Here is a 20,043-nt window from a genome sequence, read left to right on the forward strand (position 1 = left end):
AACTCACTACCCCATAAGCAATCACTCCTATCCCATTCTCTTCTGCCCCCGTCCTTGGTAACCACTAACAAACTTTTGCCTCTATGCATTTGCCTCTTCTAGATACTTCCTGAAAGTGGGACCATATGATATTTGTCCTTTTGTGCCTGACTTATTTCACTCAGCATCATGTTTTCAAGGTTCATCACCCGTGTCGTAGCATGTATCAGCACTTTTTTCTCTTTCTGGCTGAGTGATATTCTGTTGTACACACCTACCACGCTTTGTTAAACCGTTCGTCCATCGATGGACACTTGGGTCATTGCCACCATTTGGCTGTTGTGAATACTGCTGCAGTAAATATTGGTGTACCTGTATGTGTCTGAGTTCTTGCTTTCAAGCCTCTTGGGTGTATACCCTGGAGTTCACTGAAGTTTTGCTCCCCATTTGATGCATCTCTGTCTGTTAACTGTTGCAGCCAGTGTTTCTAAAGGAGACTTCAGATTGCTCCTACCTGTTTGAGTGGCGCACACAGTATGCCTGCCCTCCCTTTGAAATGACCGAGTGCTCGTTCAAGTAAGTTGATTTGTATGGTCAGGCTAACTACACCTGATTCTACTTTAATAGTTAACGGTCTGGGTGGCATGGGGTTAGATTCGTCAGTTAATTTCTCTTGGCTTCGGCTCCTTAAGATTTGAACGAGGAGTTGGATTACCTTAGCTCCTAAATCCTTCACAGCCTTGAGATTCTAAGATAGCCTGCATCAAGATGTGTATGGGTGGGGGGTGATAGGAGCCGAAACAGGAAAGGCAAAGCTTGCGTGATTCAGAGTATTAATGGAGCAGGGTGGGCCAGGGGCTCGCCTGCCCGCCGCTGCTCCCTCAGATACTTGTCTGTGGGGGATACAGAGATGAAGGCTGGATTCCTTCCTTGAGTCGTTTCCACGTGGAAGCAATGGTGGGGCAGTGGGTGCGTGGGGGAGGGTGTTGATAGAGCTGGAAGAAGGAGGAAACATCAACCGCCAGCTTCCTCGGTTCTTTCTCTGGTTCTTTTGAGCTCCCTGTGCTACCTGTGACTCAGGTGTCTCCTGAAGTTGGGCCGTGTTGGAACAGCAGTGTCAAGTGGAGGCCTTCGTTTTGTGTTCACTTCGGTTGTCTTCATTTGGATTCAGAGTCACTCACCCAGGAACGTTACAAATTAGATGTTCTTGGGCCCTGTCCCTTGAGGCCTTGATTGTGTAGGTCGCTCTGCTTCTGACTGGCCTAAACATGGAGCGCACTTAGTCTTCAGATTTTTTCTTGTGGGGGCAGGGGGAGTTAACACCTGATTTTGTTAAACCAAGTCTTGAGGTTTCCTGAACTCAAAGTCATACTGTTGCTGATTCTGACTGGACGTGGGAGAGACCTGACGTAAACTTCTGTCATCCTGTAAGATCCGAGTCACAGAATGTCAGGTGGAATGTGCCTGACGTACGTGAGCATTACCAGCTGGCATGATGTGTGTTTAATTAGATTGTGACTGAAACTAATCGTGGCTTTCTCCTCACATCAGAGATAGCGCTGGAAACTCCTTCGACCTGTCATCCCTGTCAAAGTACAGTGACAACTGGGAAGCGGTCACGAGGACAGGGTCCACAGAGCACTACCTCATCAACGTCTGCAAGTCCCTGGCTCCGCAGCCTGGCACTGGTGAGAGTCGGGTTCTGCTGTTGTGATGGCTGTGGGGACTTTACTGGGACAGACTGAGTAGAAATGGGATTCGTTCAAGGTGCTGAGGCACCTTGCTGTCTGCGTCACACAAGTGGTTTGGCCAGAAAAAGTGATTATTTAAAGGGTCCTGATGACTGATGCCTGGTACGGTCCACGGCAGACTAATACTGAAAGCTCTGCTGGGAAGGACAGACTTAAAGCGGTTTGAATATGAGTAGATGGAAGTCAGTAGACGGGATAGTGGTGGTGGTGGAGCCTTCTTAGCAGAGGAGGAGATTGGAAGGTGTAGAATGGGTCTTGATGTGTGCCCACTGCACTTACTGAGAAAATGGGGGATGGTCCTTTTATGATGCAGGGTCAGCTTGCCAGAACACTCAGTGCCAGGGCTGAAACTGGAATCCAGGTGTGTGCTTGTGGCTAGCCGTGACCCCAGTGGCCATGGTGCTGCCCAGGGCTTCTGTGGAATCCTCAAGAGTGAATTTGTTCCCTTTTCTTGGCATTCAAGGTAGCTCCACCCACAGCTTGCGTGCCCCAGATACAGAGAGTGGTTTTGTGTTTCTTGTTCTAGGAGCTCGAGGCTGTGGCCCAGGTCCCCACGCTGTGGTGTGGTGGGCAAATCAGTGGCACCGTGGCTCCTAGTCTGTGAAGTGGGGCTGGTCCTCCATCCCGCATCTCACATACATCCCCAGGGTTGGGATTTATTTATTGTTTGGCAGAATTCTTGGTACCTTCTTGAATAAAGATATTGGCTCCATCACATTTAGGGTTCAGACAGAATTTAGACAGCTGCATCTTGGGTTTTCCACTCCCAGCCTGTCTGTGGTGAAACAGGGTGTACATGAGCAAGAATTCATGTGGGACCACTGTGATGTGACTTCCATGAAAGGTGCAGCAGATATCTTGTAGTGACTGCTTAAAGACAGTGGGCTCCAGTTCTCGGTGTGTCTGCCCTTCCTTGGCAGATGGTTATACCCTAGATGGAAAATCGCCACTGGGAGCTTCATCGTACCCCCTTGCATTGCAGAGCCGTGCCCCCTGGAAGCAGCTGTCTGTCTGCAGGATGGCTCTAAGACTGTGAACCTTGGCCGAGTGAGGGATGGCCCTCAGTGGAGTGATGGCTCAATCGTCCTCAAGTACGTGGATGGAGACATGTGTCCAGACCAGATTCGGAAAAAGTCAACCACCATCCGATTAACTTGCAGTGAAAGCCAAGTGGTAAGTGACATAGCCCTCCTGGCAATAGAGCCCCCCTGGTGACATAGCCTTCCTGGCAACAGAGCCCCCCCCCCCCGGTGACAGAGCCCTTCTGGTGACAGACCCCTCCTGGTGACAGACTCCTTCTGGTGGCGGATCTCTCCTGGTGACAGAGCCCCCCTAGTGACAGAGCCCCCTCTGGTGATAGACTTCTCCTGGTGACAAGCCTCCCAGTGACACATTCCTCTTGGTGACAGTCCTTCTGGTGACAGAGTCCCTCCTGGTGATATAGCCTCTTGGTAACAGAGCCCCCCGGTGACAGCCTCCACCTGGTGACATAGCTTCCTGGTGACAGAGGCTCCCTGGTGACAGAGCCTGCCTAGTGACAGAACCTCCCTGGTGACAGAGCCTTCCTGGTGACAGAGCCCCCCCGCTGACAGAGCCCCCCCGCTGACAGAGCCTCCCCGGTGACAGAGCCTTCCTGGTGACAGAACCTTCCTGGTGACAGAGCCCCCCCGGTGACATAGCCCCTTGGTGACATAGCCCCCCGGTGACAGAGCTCCACTGGTGACAGAGCCAGCCCAGTGACAGAGCTCCTTCTGGTGACAGAGCCCTCCTGGTGACATAGCTCCCAGCCCTCTGACTGCTACACCTTTGGAAATAGCACAAATTCAAGGGTCTGTGAGACCAGTGTCTTATTTGCCTGAGGATATGAGCTGAAGAGTTGAGAATGACTTGGCTTAACAGTGAGTGAAGAGAGCAGAGCCGCCTCAGTCTTGTGGTCCTTGGGGAGATTTCCTCCCCCACTCCTCAGATGCCCACCTGGGCAATTCTAACTTTAAAATTAGCTCATTCTCTTTCATGTTTGACTCAGATTCTTGGAGGCTGTATAGAAAACTGGTCTTGACTACTGCCCTTTGTCTCTGTGGGGGCAGCTGGGAAAGAGCAAGAAGGTTGGGTGGACCTGCGCCCAATGGCAAGCTCTTACGGGCCTGGTGGAGTTTCTCAGCTCGGTACCTGACAGAGAGGCTCATGGGGAGGGAGGAAGGGTAGGAGAAATGCAGCAGGGAATGTGAGGGGCCTGTGCTAGGCTCTCCTGAGCCAGTGTCCGCAGGAGGGGTCAGAGCCCCACGTGGGCTTGTTGTAGTCGGCAGCAAAGCAAGCACATAATTTATCTGGAAGGAGCGTGCTGGAAAGGCAATCTGATCACTTCTGTGTGGATGGTAAGCATTTTGAAAAACACAGAGCAAGACTGAGCCAACTCAAGTGCACAGGTTACTCACATAACTGCTAGTTCTGTTGGATCTGTTTGTTTCGTCCATGATCTTAGCTTGCATGTTTTTCAGAATTTTATCAGTTGTTTCTTCAATATTCACAATAGCCCTTTGGCACTTTTGCCTGCCTGACTCCTCAACCATGTCCCGTGCTGTAGCCTTGTGAAAACCCTTCTGGTCCTCCAGCGGGCTTTCTGGCTCGGGTTTGTTTAAGCCCCCGTTTTCCCCCCCAGTGGTATCTCAGGAACGAATTGTGACCCTTTGCTCTCCTAAATGTGTTCTTCACCCCATAAAGACATTGAGACAGAGACGTCTTGTGCTTAGAGCTTTATGGAAAAACTCCCCCTTGGCTTGATGTAAGTTGAAGCTATTGTGTGTGTCAGCTGTCCCCCTCACAGGGAACTCTCTGTCTTGGCTGTAGAACTCCAGGCCTATGTTCATCAGCGCGGTAGAGGACTGTGAGTACACATTCTCCTGGCCTACAGCCGCTGCTTGTCCTGTGAGGAGTAACGTGCATGACAACTGCCAAGTCACCAACCCCACCACAGGTGAGGCCTCACACGGTCACCAGCCCTGCCATGGGTGAGTCCTTGAGTGGTCACCAACCCCCCCATGGGTGAGGCCTCACAAGGTCACTAACCCTGCCATGGGTGAGTCCTTGAGTGGTGAGCACGGTGGTCACAAGCCTCCTGGTCTAGTGCCCCGGGAGTCACAGTGTGCCCACCCCTTTCCGCCACAGGTCACCTGTTTGATCTGAGCTCTCTGAGCGGCAGAGTCGGTTATACCGCTGCCTACAGCGAGAAAGGGCTTGTCTACATGAGTGTTTGTGGGGAGAATGAAAACTGCTCTCCTGGCGTAGGTGAGTACCTCGGTTCCTTACGTTTCTGTTTGACAGTGACCCTGGTGGTGGCTTTAGCTTCTGGACTCCTGTGGCAAAATAGACGGGTAGAACATGCTGAGAAAATGTTTCGATTGCCTGCATCGCTCAGCTAGAGTGGCCATGAGTGACCATGAGATAAGTTAGTAGAGTATAGGTATGTAGCATTGGCCAAAACTAGGCCCACCGTCCAGAACGACATGCAGTGAGTTTGAAAGTCTAGTCTTGCAGGATGCTCTCATCAGAAGATCAGTGGTTTGAATCTGTCATTGTGTGTTTCTGACCTGTCCCCGTCTGTGTGCTGCAGGGGCCTGCTTTGGACAGACCAGAATCAGTGTGGGCAAGGCCAATAAGAGGCTCACTTATGTGGACCAGGTGCTGCAGCTGGTCTATGAGGATGGCTCCTCTTGTCCTTCCAAGCTGGGCCTAAGCTATAAGAGTGTCATCAGCTTTGTGTGCCGGCCAGAGGTAGGGCCGACCAACCGGCCCATGCTCATCTCCCTGGACAAGGAGACATGCACTCTCTTCTTCTCCTGGCACACGCCACTGGCCTGTGAGCAGGTGGTAAGTTCATGACAGGCACAAGCTGAGGCTGAAAAACACTTGGCCAGCCCTGGGCCTTGAGCTGAGAAAGCCCAGCCAGCCCTGGGGCCCAAGCTGAGAAAGCCCAGCCAGCCCTGGGCCTTGAGCTGAGAAAGCCCAGCCAGCCCTGGGCCTTGAGCTGAGAAAGCCCAGCCAGCCCTGGGGCCTGAGCTGAGAAAGCCCAGCCAGCCCTGGGCCTTGAGCTGAGAAAGCGCAGCCAGCCCTGGGGCCTGAGCTGAGAAAGCCCAGCCAGCCCTGGTTCCCGAGCAGAGAAAGCTGGCTAGCCCTGGCTCCCGAGCTGAGAAAGCCCAGCTAGCCCTGGCTCCCAAGCTGAGAAAGCCCAGCTAGCCCTGGTTCCCAAGCAGAGAAAGCCCAGCCAGCCCTGGTTCCCAAGCAGAGAAAGCTGGCTAGCCCTGGCTCCCGAGCTGAGAAAGCCCAGCCAGCCCTGGCTCCCGAGCTGAGAAAGCCCAGCCAGCCCTGGTTCCCGAGCTGAGAAAGCCCAGCTAGCCCTGGTTCCCAAGCAGAGAAAGCTGGCTAGCCCTGGCTCCCGAGCTGAGAAAGCCCAGCCAGCCCTGGATTCCAAGCAGAGAAAGCCCAGCCAGCCCTGGTTCCTGAGCTGAGAAAGCCCAGCTAGCCCTTGCTCCCAAGCTGAGAAAGCCCAGCCAGCCCTGGTTCCCAAGCAGAGAAAGCCCAGCTAGCCCTGGCTCCCAGGCTGAGAGAGCCCAGCCAGCCCTGGTTCCCAAGCTGAGAAAGCCCAGCCAGCCCTGGGGCCCGAGCTGAGAAAGCCCAGCTAACCCTGGGGCCCGAGCTGAGAGAGCCCAGCCAGCCCTGGCTCCCAAGCAGAGAGAGCCCAGCCAGCCCTGGCTCCCGAGCTGAGAGAGCCCAGCCAGCCCTGGCTCCCGAGCTGAGAGAGCCCAGCCAGCCCTGGCTCCCGAGCTGAGAGAGCCCAGCCAGCCCTGGCTCCCGAGCTGAGAGAGCCCAGCCAGCCCTGGTTCCCGAGCAGAGAGAGCCCAGCCAGCCCTGGTTCCCGAGCAGAGAGAGCCCAGCCAGCCCTGGTTCCCGAGCAGAGAGAGCCCAGCCAGCCCTGGTTCCCGAGCAGAGAGAGCCCAGCCAGCCCTGGTTCCCGAGCAGAGAGAGCCCAGCCAGCCCTGGTTCCCGAGCAGAGAGAGCCCAGCCAGCCCTGGTTCCCGAGCAGAGAGAGCCCAGCCAGCCCTGGCTCCTGAGCTGAGAAGCCCAGCCAGCCCTGGTTCCCAAGCAGAGAAAGCCCAGCCAGCCCTGATTCCCAAGCAGAGAAAGCTGGCTAGCCTTGGCTCCTGAGCTGAGAAAGCCCACCTAGCCCTGGCTCCCAAGCAGAGAAAGCTGGCTAGCCCTGGCTCCCGAGCTGAGAAAGCCCAGCCAGCCCTGGTTCCCGAGCTGAGAAAGCCCAGCTAGCCCTGGTTCCCGAGCTGAGAAAGCCCAGCCAGCCCTGGTTCCCGAGCAGAGAAAGCCCAGCCAGCCCTGGTTCCTGAGCTGAGAAAGCCCAGCTAGCCCTGGCTCCCGAGCTGAGAAAGCCCAGCCAGCCCTGGTTCCTGAGCTGAGAAAGCCCAGCCAGCCCTGGCTCCCAAGCAGAGAAAGCTGGCTAGCCCTTGCTCCCAAGCTGAGAAAGCCCAGCCAGCCCTGGTTCCTGAGCTGTGTGCCATTGTGACTCGCTCCCAGTGTGTCCCATCCACCCCCGATGGTCCCAATAATAAAGGTGGTTAAAAAAAAAAAAAAAAAAAAATTATATAACCAAGCATTTTGGGACATTGGTCTGTTCTTTGTGCTTTTTGTTTAGTTTTGATTTTAAGCTTTTACATTCTTACCAAACCAACCCCAACCAGTTGCCATTGAGTTTATTCTACCTCATGGCTACTGTACATGTGTCAGAGTAGAACTGTGTTCCGTAGGGTTTCTAGCTGCTGATTTTCAGAAGTAGATTGCCAGGTCTGTCTTCTGAGATGCCTCTGGGTGTACTTGAACCTCCAACACTTCGGTTTGCAGCAGAGTGTGTTAGCCGTTTGTGTCACCCAGGGACTCCTTTAAATTCCTAAGGATGACTTAGTGGTGATTGGTGAAATCTTACAGTGGACTCAGTGTGGTGTTTTCCACTTGGCAGATGGAATGTTCAGTGAAGAATGGCAGCTCCATCATCGATTTGTCCCCCCTGATCCACCGTACCGGTGGCTATGAAGCATACGACGAGAGTGAGGACGACACCTCTGACACCAACCCCGACTTCTACATCAATATCTGCCAGCCACTAAACCCGATGCACGGGGTGGCGTGTCCTGCTGGGGCAGCCGTGTGCAAAGTCCCTGTCGACGGGGCCCCCATTGTAAGTGTGGGACATCCAAGGTCGGAAACAGATTTTGCAAGACCGTTAGCAATGACCTTCATGCTGTGTTTCTTGCTTTCAGTGGAGAGTTACTGAGGCAGAAAGGACGGAGAGATAAGCTGGGATGATGTATGTCTGGGAAGGTTAACGTCAGGACTTGTGAATTGAGCCGTCAGCCTGTAATGGTAGCTAGGAAGCCTTTGAGTTGTGGACGTAAACGTGAACATGTGTGTAGATATACATCCTTGGTCATGTTGGGAGCCCCAGGGCTGACTCTGATCAAGAGAGACATTTGTACTTAAAGTGGCAAGAAAGACCCTTGGTCCAACCGGGGCTCTTTGAAATGCATGCTGCGTAATTAGAACTCTTGTGAAATGCGAGCCCTTCTCTGGCTGTGGGTTTTGATGAAGTGTAAGCACGGGTTTGCTTTCATAGAAAGTGTAATGCTCTGACCTGAATGATTTGGTTTGATACTAGCTTTTTAAATATAGATTTGGATTTTTGAAAACTGTCTTCACAAGTTATGTTCGTGATTTGTCAAATCCTTGGTATGTTTTATTACTTGAAATGAGTTTCAGAAGCTGTTTTATATTTCTTTCTATATGCTTTAAATAGTGAATCCTTGTCCTTTTAAAAGATGGGTGTTACCCGTGGCATCGGCAAGGAGAAAGAAGGCAGTGAGTAGGGAGTTTGGCCGTACCAGTGAATTTAGCAAAGCTAAGTGGTGTGAGAAATGGCGCCTGGCTGGAGGGACTCTGAATAGGAGGTGCTGTGTGACGTTCTTGCCAGCAGTGCAGGCTGGGACCCTCGATCGCGAATCATTTCTGAGAGGGGCTGTCTGCTGTATTTCCCTGCTTGGCTACCCTTTGTCAGATCTTTACACTTGTAGGAAGTCCTTTACTTAGAGAGGGTGGGGTGTCGTTGTCATCAGAACATTCAGTACCTGCCCCACGTGGTGGGTGAAGAGCTTCAGAGCTGAGTACAGTCATGGGAAGATGCATGTGTGTGTGTCGCATTCTTGACCATTCACCAGCTGTGTGTGCACGCACAGTTGTGCACGTATGTGACACACAGGTGCACACACATACATGTGTGTACATACATGCGTACACACAGACACATATGTATACACACATAATCTTACATGTACACGTGCACACATGCACTCACATGCGTACACATACATACACATCCATCCATCCATACACACATACAGACACATACATATACACACGTAATCTCATACACTTACGTGTGCGCACACATTCACATGCATATGTACACATATACACACAGACACATACATATACGCACATAATCTCACACACGTACACGTGCACACACATACACGCCTACATATACACACATACATAGACATGCATATACACGTGTAATCTCACACACACACATACACTCATACATGCATAATAGACATGTATGTAATCGCACACATGTTCACATGCACACACACTTATATACACACATGTACATATACATATACATGCATGCAGACAGACACATGTAATCACACACATGTATACAGCTGTATGTACACATACACATATACACACATACATGCATACAGGATAGACACATACACGTAATCTCACACACGCACACATATACACATGTACATACATGTGTACACACATGCATACATGCATAGACACATACACATAATCTCACACATGCACACACACACCCATGCATACGTATACACATGTACGTACACATATACACATATACACACATACACACGCACATGTGCGCACAAGCATGCACACGCACTGCCATTCCTGACCATTCACTTTTCTTTCATCCACTCAGAAATATTTATTGAGCAGCCATTGTGTGTCAGGTGCTGTGCTGAGCAATACGAACTGACGGTGAGCAAGCCCTCTCCCTCAGGATGGGGCAGGAGCCGGCAGTGCCGTGCAGGGCTGGGCAGGAGAAGACAGCCCACACGGGGAGGGGGCTAAAGGTCGGCATGTGGATTCCTCCTGCTGGACAGAGCACAGAGCACTGGAGGGAGAAAATCTCTGAAAATTGCATGCGAGCAGAATTAGAAGCATGGTCACCAACCTTAGGATCAAAACTCAGACCCCCCGGCAACCTGGCATTTCTGTGTAGCTTCTTTATGTCAGAGTGCACCGGTGATGGCCATTGGCCCAGTTCGTAGAGGCTCCCTCGTGTTCAGAGAGGATGCGGTATAAGTTTTGCAATGCTGTGTCAGTCTGCTGACCTCGGGCACCACTAAAATCCTGAAACACTGGCTGCTGTTCTTCGTTCAGGATATTGGCCGGATCGCAGGACCTCCCATCCTCAACCCCAAAGCCAATGAAGTTTACCTGAACTTTGAAAGTAGCACACCTTGCTCAGCAGACAGCCACTTCAACTACACCTCCCTCATCGCCTTCCACTGCAAGAGAGGTGTGAGCATGGTAAGTGCGCTGCAGCCCGTGGCTGACAGGCCATGGTGTGGGTTAGCAGGCCAGGGCTGGGGACCCATGATGTGCGGCACAGGTTTCAGGTTGCCCTCACTCACAGCGTCCGCCTGGGATAATAACAGCGGGCAGGTACACCCGTGGTGCGTTCGAATCGCTGGAAACCATTGATTTAGGAAGGAGCGATCTTACACTGAGTGAGCAGGGCAGGCTTTGCGCCGAGAGGCTGGCTACACTTCAGCAAAGACGTACCACTTGAGCGTAGCGTGGTGCTCCACGCTGCCTGCAGGGGTATAAAAGCCTCAGCACTTTCACTGACTTTAGCCTTATTTGAAAGTTAGCCTTTTGGCAGATGTGATCATTCAGGCCATAGCCCACATTCCAGAGGTGAGCAAACAAGACCTCTGCAATCAGAATAGCTAGAACAAATGAGCACATTTTACTCATGCAGAAGTTAGTGGCTTATTTTATGTGCATTTTAAGAACAGTACCAGTTCCTGCTGGAGTACCGTTTGTTCTGTTATGAAAAGTTGGTGTACGGGTTCTCCTGGTTCCCTGGAGGGGGAGTGGGAGATGAGTGCTGAGAACGCAGATGCTCGGTGCTGCCAGTGAGGAGCCAATGTCGCTCGGCTCTTCAGCATAGGACCTTACCTGGGACTCCCAAACCCATAAAACTCTGAAGACTGATAGCGTTTTTGACATGAGGGGATGTGAGGCTCCTTAGGGTTTGCATCTGTGCTACCCAATGTAAATATTAATAGGGTTTCCTGCCGAAATAGTAATATGCTTAATTACAGGGCCTAGAGAAAGAGTGCGTGTGTATGTATATATGTGTATACGCACATATATGTGTTGATATGTGCGTGTGCATATGTAAGGAGCCCTGGTGGTGCAGTGGTTAAAGCACTCGGCTGCTAACTAAAAGGTTGGCGGTTCAAACCCACCAGCCTCTGCATGGGAGAGAGATGTGGCAGTCTGCTTCTGTAAAGATTACAGCCTTGGGAACCCTATGGGGCTGTTCTACTCTGTTCTGCAGGGTCACTATGAGTCGGAATTGAATCAGTGGCAGTAGGGATAGGAGTATGCATATGTGTGTATGTTTGTATAAATATGTGTGCCTGTGTGTATGTATGTAACATAAATACGTATGCTGAATTGCTTCTTAAAAATCCTAAAGATTTTTAAGGCTCCTCTGGCCCCAAGGAGTTCAGATACTAGATTATGGTTCTCTACAGCATCGTGTAACTTCAGGAAAGGTAATTTTCTGATTTTGTGGCCTGTAGCAGGTCTGAAGGGGAAGCAGTGTGTTGACAGTGGTAGTAAGTGACCTGGCACCAGCCTGACAAGGAGGGACAGTGCAGGATTGAGGGGGCAGAGCAGTGACCACAAGCCCTTGCAGTCCATGTGGGCTGCTCCCTTAGAGGCCCAGAGCTCCTCCAAGCCCTGAGGACATGGTTCCCGAAGGCTTGGGAGTCATGATACTCCTGCGTGATCAAGAAGGTTGAAGTGTCTATTCAGTCAGTTCTTTTATTTGTGTCATACCTGCATGTTGATTTGCATGTCTGTATGCATCTGTGGAGCCCTGGTGGCACAGTGGTTAAAAGCTCAGGCTGCTAACCAAAAGGTCAGCTGTTCAAATCCACCAGTGGCTCCTTGGAAACTCTGTGGGGCAGTTTTACTCTGTCCTATAGGGTCACTATGAGTTGGGATTGACTCAACAGCAGTGGTTTTTTTTTACGGGTATGCATCTGTAGACACAAACAGCATGAGGCAGATGTAGATGTAACCCTCAAACAGGCTGCCGTTCTCATTCTTTAAGGGGGTTCTTCAGTTTTTCTAAAGGCTCCCCTCTTCCTGAGGAGCGCGTGATTACCCCACAGTGCCCGATAAGTACCGTGTGGTTGTACTCGGCTCTCAGGTGCGGCAGCTGTGCAGCTAGACCCTGCCGCTGCACCTGGAGAGTGATCAGTGTTTACTGGCTTTTAGCAATGAGCAGCCTCATGCCGAATGGGTATTCCAGTTTTGGAAAGATTTTAAAAAAGGATTTTCTTCTCTGTGGTTTTCATCCTTAGTGGAAATACTGAGCTTATAGAGAAAAGATTTCAGCAGCAATTAAAAAGGAAACCCCTGACCAGCTGCCTCATCTGCTTGTTGCCGTTGTTGGATGAGGGAGGGATGAATGCTTGGATTGGGAAATACGTGGGCTGTGGAGTGTGTGTCTGCCACGTCGTGGCCCAGTTCTGGGAGTGCTGGAGCAGAGGCTCTGACTGCGAATGCAGGGAAGGAACCCCTTCCTGTGCCATGGCAGGGTCTCGGAGCCACAGCTTAACCTTTCAGGACACGTAGATACTGCTCAGAGACCACTCCCAGCCTTCCTTTCCACCCAGAGGTGCCTTGGAAGGAAGGCAGGAGGTCTGCTTCCAAAAAGCCAGCCATGAAAACCCTGTGGAGCACAGTTCTGTCCTGACACATGTGGGGTTGCCAGTAGTCAACTTGACAGCAGTTGGTTTTACTGGTTTTCTTCATTTGCTCCAGTAGCAGGGAACACTGAGTCTCTCTCTGTCTGTCTGTCTTTCAGTAAAGATGGTGAGATGACCTGGGGTTAGTGAGGGGCCTCCTGGGTGTGTGTGGTATGTGTGTGTGGGGTGGGGTGGGGTGGGGGGCCAGTGCCCAGATGTTCCTTGCAGCTGCTGCTGTTGGGTCCTTTCCCTTTGAGAGAGGCCAGCATGGGTTGCAGAGGACGTGTGGCCAGGGCCTCTTCCTGGGCACCATGTGCCGGGAGCATGAGGCTGCAGCCCCTGGTGGCACTTGTGTAGAGGTGTGGTGGCCCTGTGAGGAGGCTGCCGTCGTCTCGCTCCCCTGGAATCGCACAGCTCAAGCGTGGAAGGCCCCCTGCTATACTAACTCTCGTGGAGTTTTGAAGGTCTTTTCTCTTCTTCACAACAGGGAACGCCCAAGCTGCTGAGGACCAGCGACTGTGACTTCGTGTTTGAGTGGGAGACCCCGCTTGTGTGTCCAGATGAAGTAAAGACCAACGGCTGCTCACTGACCGATGAGCAGCTCTACTACAGCTTCAACCTGTCCAGTCTGTCCACAAGCACCTTCAAGGTAGTGCAGCCCACCCAGTGTGTCGCCGTCTCTTGGGCATGCATCATGGTCCCGAGAGCTGGTAGTGCTGGTGGCAAAGTGTGTGGGTGTTTCGTGACCCTCACGGTGCATTTAGGTTTGGGAAGCTGTTAGAGATTGTATTGTCACCTTGGTGTCTGGGGGATGCCGGCTTCAACACTGGTGTTGGGTTTGCAAAACCAGCATGTCGGGGCTCTGGGCTGTCTGGGTAGTTGACTAGAGCTGACACTCACAGTGAACCTCACTTAGCGTGTCTCTGCACTCAGGGTTTTGTGAGGATGAAGTGACCACTTAGGTGGGTGGTGGGTCCCTTTGCATTGAGGATGGTGAAAAGGCAAGCAGGATGCATGTGAGGCCCACATCTAGTGAGGGGCCATGTAGGTGCCAGGTCCCAGTGCTTTTTTCCCCATGACAGTCCCCCCACACAGCCCTGGCCAGCAGTGGTCCGTGTTGGCTGCGGTGGCTCTGTGTGGGAGGCTAGCCATGCACACATGCTCTGATTGTACCCTTCCTGTGGGTCTGTCTTGTATGTGGCCTCACACTGTGGCTCCTGTGTTTGCACTGCGCCTTGTGTGTAAAGCTCCAGTACCTGCCACGTGAGACACGCCTCCCAGTGCTGCCTGTGGCATGGGGGCAAGGAGCCACAGGATCCCTTCGTCTCTAGTTCTCTAACCTTGCTTCTAGATTAAAAAAAAAAAAAGAGGGAGATATTTTGGCCGCCAGAGAGGCCCCGGATGGAGGTTAGGCAGGCCCCTCCCCCTCCCCGTGTGCCCTTGAATCATGACCAGCTGGGGTCACCTGTGGTTGGGGGACCCGAGGCCTCAGGCCTAGCAGTTAGATATCTGGTCATACCCACGTATAACCATGCCGCGTGTCCCAGCTGCTCCCTGTGGGCAGCAGTGGTAAGGGGTGGGCTCAGATTCTGTGCTTGGGTGCCGGCTCTCTGGCATCTCTAAGGGAGGCCCCTACCCAGCTCAGCCCCTCCTGACCAGCAGGCGCAGCAGGTCTAGGCCTGGCAGGGGACTGAGTGGGTGTAGGAGGTGTCGTTGGCATCGACTCTGCTTGTTAGCTCAATCCTCACAGCACCCCAGGTGCACGGGAGTGCCCGAGGCCTCCTACTGCCTCCTCGTGGTCGGGCCTCATGCTTTCCCTGCTGCGCTCCTGGAGGGGCAGTCAGCGGTAGGGGGAGGAATGCCAGCCTGGGCGTAGGGGAGGTGTGGACCCTTGCAGTAGCTGGGGTGAGCTGACTAGGTACCCCACTCCTGGGCGACCTGGGGGAAGGACCCAGGACCTGGGGAGCTGGATGGTGAGCCGTGGTGCTGACGCCTAGCACGTGAACGGCAGCCTCAGCTGTGTGTACGACCCCACATCCCTGTGGTGACGGGTCTTTTCCCTGGGATCCTCACACAGGCATGGTGTCTGTCTGTCTGTCTAGGTGACGCGAGACTCCCACACATACAGTGTGGGTGTGTGTACTGCGGCTGCAGGCCTGGACCAGGGCGGCTGTAAGGATGGAGGCGTCTGCCTGCTCTCCAGCAGCAAGGGGGCCTCGTTCGGGCGGCTGGCCTCCATGCGGCTGGACTACAGGCACCAGGACGAGGCTGTCATCCTAAGCTATGCCAACGGTGACAGCTGCCCTCCAGGCAAGGCTTCTTAATGGACGGGGTGTAAATTCCTTGTCAACATGAAGTAATAGGAAAAACCGGGGGACGAAACCCTGTGAGGGCTGGAACTTGGCTTTGTCTGTGGCACATCGAAGGGAAATGCTCTTAGAGGGTGCGTTTGCTTGTGCCTTGGAACTACTCCACCTGTGACTTGCTCATGACACAGGGCAGGAGAACTCCGGCCATCAGAAGGTGGTGTGGGTGGGCGCATTCTTAGCTGGTCACGTAGCACTGTCCACATCATTCAGCTCTTCTTTTTCTCTCCAGAAACGGAAGACGGTGACCCCTGTGTCTTCCCCTTCATCTTCAATGGAAAGAGCTATGAGGAGTGTATCGTGGAGGGGAGGCCAAGGCCCTGGTGTGCCACCACCGCGAACTACGACCGCGACCACCAGAGGGGGTTCTGCAAGTTTTGTAAGTAGGAAGGCTGCGTGTCCAGTATGCTGCTCCAGGGACCCTGAGGTGTGAGGCGTCTGCCCATCTACAGATGAATGGGAATACTTGGCTATAGGTTCTCCATAAAATTCATTCACATGCTAGCCAATTTTACTTTCTTGTCAGGGCCATTTTCCAATAAAACAGCATTTTTAGTTGCTGCACAAGACTTAACATGTAAGCTTAGAGATGGCCCACGGTAAAGCCAGGCCGAGATGTGGATGCCCGAGTCAGCGGGGCCCACTCAGCTCAGGGGCTGTGCCCACGTGCCAGTGTCTCGGCACTGGTGACCCATGCGCCCGCCTCTGCAAAATGAGTGTCGTGGGCCTTCAGGGTGGCTGGTGACTATTGTAGAAGACCACTGGCTTTCTGCTACGTGGCAGGCACTGGGCAGGGCTGGGGACCTGATGGCGAGCCAGACTCGCTTAGCTTCTGGTGCCATGAAAGAATCATACCGATGTTTGGGGCACTAACTGACCGAGTTCTCGTAGGAAGTCAGATGACACAAATGCACCCAGAATGAATTCTCCCTAAAACCCAGGGAACAAGATGGGATATACTGAGGAATGCTGGATGTTAAATTGACCAGGGGCCGCTCTAGTTTTGTTTTGAGGCTTATCATGGCTGGGCATTTCTCCTGGTCCATTGGATGGCACTCACATTTTCAGTAATTACAGCTATGTTGTTGCTGCTATTTTTATTTTTTATTCTCACTAGCATAATAATCAAATATCGCTGGATACCGGTGTACAGGGAACTGTGTTAGGCTCAGGGTTATTAAGGAGTACAGTGTCAGATGCTGAGCTCAGGGGAAGTTGGTCTATTCAGAGTTAAGATATTCATGAATGAAAGACAGGGAGCTGTGGCTAGGGCAGTGATATGGACATGTGACAGGACATATACGGCGGAGGGGCCTCACAAGGCACAGAGTCAGAGATGCTAAGTGTAGCTCCAGAGGGAAAGGAGTTTAAAGACAAACATTAGAACCTTGTCCGTTGCTGGTGAGAATGTAAAATGGTGTAGCCACTGTGGAAAACAGTTTGGCTGCTCCTCAAAAAAGTTAAACATAGAATTCCGTATGACCCAGCAATTCCACTCCTAGGTGTACACCCAAAAGAATTGAAAGCGGGGACTCAAACAGAGGCTTGTACACCCTTGTTCACTGCAGCACTATTCACAATAGCCAAAAAGTGGAAATAGCTCAGGTGTCCATCACCATCTGACAGGATACGTAAAATGTGGCACCTACATAGAGTATTATTCAACCATGAAGAGAAATGAAGTCCTGATAAACACGTGGCAACATGGGTGAATCTTGAAAATGTTATGCTGAGTGAAATCACTCAGACACAGAAGAACAAATAAATACCATATGATCCCACTTGTATGAGGTACCTAGAACAGGACATATATAGAGAAGAAGGTTTCTTAGTGGTTCCCAGGGGTTAGGAAGACTGATGAGTACCAAGTCTCATTTGGGCGATGACGGTGTTGTGGAAGTGGACAGTGGTGACGGCTGCTCAGTGCGGCTCATGTGGTTGGCTCACTGAATTGTACATTCAAGACTGGTTGAAACAGCAAATGTTTTGTGACACATTTGGGCTTCTGGCCATGCTCTGACTGTGTCCACCTCCACCCCCCGCCCCAGCCAACAGCCACAGGACGTCTGCGATCATATTCAAGTGTGACGAAGAGGCTGACATCGGGTGGCCCCAAGTCTTCAGTGAGGTTCGTGGGTGTGAGGTGACCTTTGAGTGGAAAACGAAAGTCGTCTGCCCTCCAGAGAAGATGGAGTGCAAGTTTATCCATAAGCACAAAACCTATGACCTGAGGCTGCTCTCCTCCCTCACCGGCTCCTGGTTCTTCGTCCATGATGGCGCCTCGTGAGTACCCTTCATCCTTCGCCCGCCGCTTTATACGCTAAGCAGGCAGCAATGTGAGACTCGGTGGCGGTGGTTAGTTCATGATGTTTTACCTCAGAGTCAGAACAGAGGGAAGGGAGTACCACGTAAATCTGAGGTTATGACTTCAGCTGGGGTTGTGCTCCTAGGAGCCATCCAGAGGGATCGAGCATCTAGGCTGTCTTGACGGCAGAGAGGTAAGGATGAGTTCTGGTGAATAGAAATGGAGCCTTCAGAACCCAAAGAAGCCAGAGTTCAGCTGTTGGCCCGATGGAGAAGAAGTCTAGAGGAGATTTCTGTCTGTAAAGGGTCCGTGGCTTGGGTTTGTGGGAGGCATGTTAGCTTTCACAGGGTCTTTGGCTGGAGTATTTGGCTCTGCAGTGTCCTGAGGTTAGTTACAGTGATGATGGCTCTGTGTGTAGGGTGCTGCCCTGTAAGGCTCTCTTAGCTCCTTAAGTCCTAGCTGCAGAGGAGCAGCGGGAGCTGGGAGCATATGAATGACTGTTGAAGGTGAATCCCTGTCAGGGTTTCAACCACTGCCTGCCCCAACTCCAACGCCCTTCTACTGCGTCAGGATCGCCTGCAAGAGCAAATCTTTGCTCCCTACGAGCCTGGTCCACGAGGCACCTTCAGATGATGGGGAATACCTAGCTGTCAGAACAGTTATTTTTTTTCTGGAACTCACAGAAAAACTTGTGTCCTGAGTACATTAGAATAGAGACTTAACCTGCCTTCCTCCTCCTGATCCCATGTCACCTTGTAGGTACTATGTCAATTTGTGTCAGAAGATATACAAAGGTCCCTCTGGCTGCTCCGAGCGAGCCAGCATCTGCAGGAAGAGTACCTCTGGAAAGGTCCAGGTCCTGGGGCTGGTCCACACACAGAAGCTGGATGTCATAGGTAAGCCTTGGGGCTGTCATGACTGTGTGGATGTGCTGCACCTGGGTCGGGAAGGCGAGGGTATCCTCAGGGTGAAGGCGGGTTGGCGTAGGCTTTGATGAAAGCTCACAGTATTACACCTGGGTCAGGAAGGCGAGGGTGTCCTCAGGGTGATGATGGGTCGGTGCAGGCTTTGGGTGAAAGCTCACAGTATTACACCCCATAACGGTTCCTCACACGTTTTGGCAACTCCTAGAACACTTAAAATAAATACTGCTGTATGTGGGGCCCTGGTAGCACAATGGGTAAGCATTTGGCTGCTAACCAAAAGGTAGGCAGTTCAGATCCACCAACCACTCCTCAGAAATGCTGTGGGGCAGCTCTACTCTGTCCCGTAGGGTCACTGTGAGTCAGAATTGACTCGACAGCAACAGGTTTTTTTTTTTTTTTTTTTTTTTTAATATTATCTAGAGCCCTGGTGGTGCAGTGGTTAAGAGCTTGGCTGCTAACCAAAAGGTCAGCAGTTTGAATCCACCAGTTGCTCCTTGGAAGCCCTATGGTGCAGTTCTACTCTGTCTTATAGGGTTGCTATGAGTGGGAATCGACTTGATGGCAACAGGTTTGGTTTTTTTACATTATTTGAGACTACAGGTCTCAGTCTGTGTATTTAGGGGGGTTCAGCTCTCTTGGGGGGAATCTATACTGCAGGGAGGGAGTTGGCGTGGTCAGAACTCAGAAATTCTTGTTCTAACTGGGAATTGAGTGCTTAGATGTTGATACAAACAAGCATTTATTTAGGAAAGCCAGATAATTCTACAAGCACTTGGTAAAGGTAATTCAGGAGCACATGTTTGTAGTATTGTAACAATTTTGGGGAAAAATGCTACTGTTTTTAGTAGAAAACTCATCTGTCAGTTGGTAGTTGAGTGACAGATTTTATCTTCCACTATTTAATGGAGGAAGGTAGGAGTCTCTTAGTTTAAGGACCACTGGGATGCAGGAAAGGGACCGGGAAAGAAAGAGTTCGCCTTTGCCTGTTAGGCTGGAGCAGGATACCTGGGATCCTCCTAATTAAATCCTAGGCTAGTGTATAAAGTTAGCTTGTGCTGTTTCAAGGATATAGAAAAAGGGACTTCTAAGGAAACCGCTATTGTCTTTAATGAAAGTCAACCCCAGGCTCTGCTAGGTTGGCCGTGGGCTCAGAGTTGCCACATGCGAAGATCTGGCCAGACCTCTTATCCCAAGATTTGCCTTCCCTTTAGAGGGTCTTACTGATGATTGCTCAAGAAAGGGCAAGGGTGGGAGGGTGGTTGAGGGTGGCCCTCCCCGCCCTCCCTGTAATCTCACAGTCGTACGTGGACATCTGACCAGTCTCTCTCTTGATTTCCCGTTGTTGTTGTTAGCTGTGGTCAGGTTGGTCCCTGGCTCAGCAGCCCCGTGTATAACGGGTAGAACTGCCCCATAGGGCGCTCTTGGCTGTAATCTTTATGAAGCAGATCGCCAGGTCTGTCTTCTGTGGCACCACTGGCTGGGTTTGAACTGTCAAACTTTCCGTTGATAAGCCAAACCCGTTGCCATTGATTCTGACTCATAGCGACCCTATAGGACAGAGTAGAACTGCCCCAT

The 20,043-nt window shown here is 51.8% G+C and overlaps 1 protein-coding gene across 1 annotated transcript in view; it reads left to right on the forward strand.

The window, feature by feature from the left end:
* The window catches only part of IGF2R (insulin like growth factor 2 receptor), a 122,968-nt gene that overhangs the window by 91,674 nt on the left and 11,251 nt on the right, over positions 1-20,043 (forward strand). Inside the window, exons 29-41 of the mRNA XM_064292987.1 lie at positions 458-555; positions 1,531-1,667; positions 2,713-2,903; positions 4,578-4,704; positions 4,896-5,015; positions 5,341-5,597; positions 7,750-7,968; positions 10,260-10,409; positions 13,359-13,520; positions 14,974-15,181; positions 15,470-15,616; positions 17,286-17,520; positions 18,302-18,438. Coding sequence (XP_064149057.1) covers positions 458-555; positions 1,531-1,667; positions 2,713-2,903; positions 4,578-4,704; positions 4,896-5,015; positions 5,341-5,597; positions 7,750-7,968; positions 10,260-10,409; positions 13,359-13,520; positions 14,974-15,181; positions 15,470-15,616; positions 17,286-17,520; positions 18,302-18,438 — 2,188 coding nt within the window. The remainder of the gene's footprint in view (positions 1-457; positions 556-1,530; positions 1,668-2,712; positions 2,904-4,577; positions 4,705-4,895; positions 5,016-5,340; positions 5,598-7,749; positions 7,969-10,259; positions 10,410-13,358; positions 13,521-14,973; positions 15,182-15,469; positions 15,617-17,285; positions 17,521-18,301; positions 18,439-20,043) is intronic.

Source organism: Loxodonta africana, chromosome 1, assembly GCF_030014295.1.
Source record: "Loxodonta africana isolate mLoxAfr1 chromosome 1, mLoxAfr1.hap2, whole genome shotgun sequence".
Taxonomy (NCBI): Eukaryota; Metazoa; Chordata; class Mammalia; order Proboscidea; family Elephantidae; genus Loxodonta; species Loxodonta africana.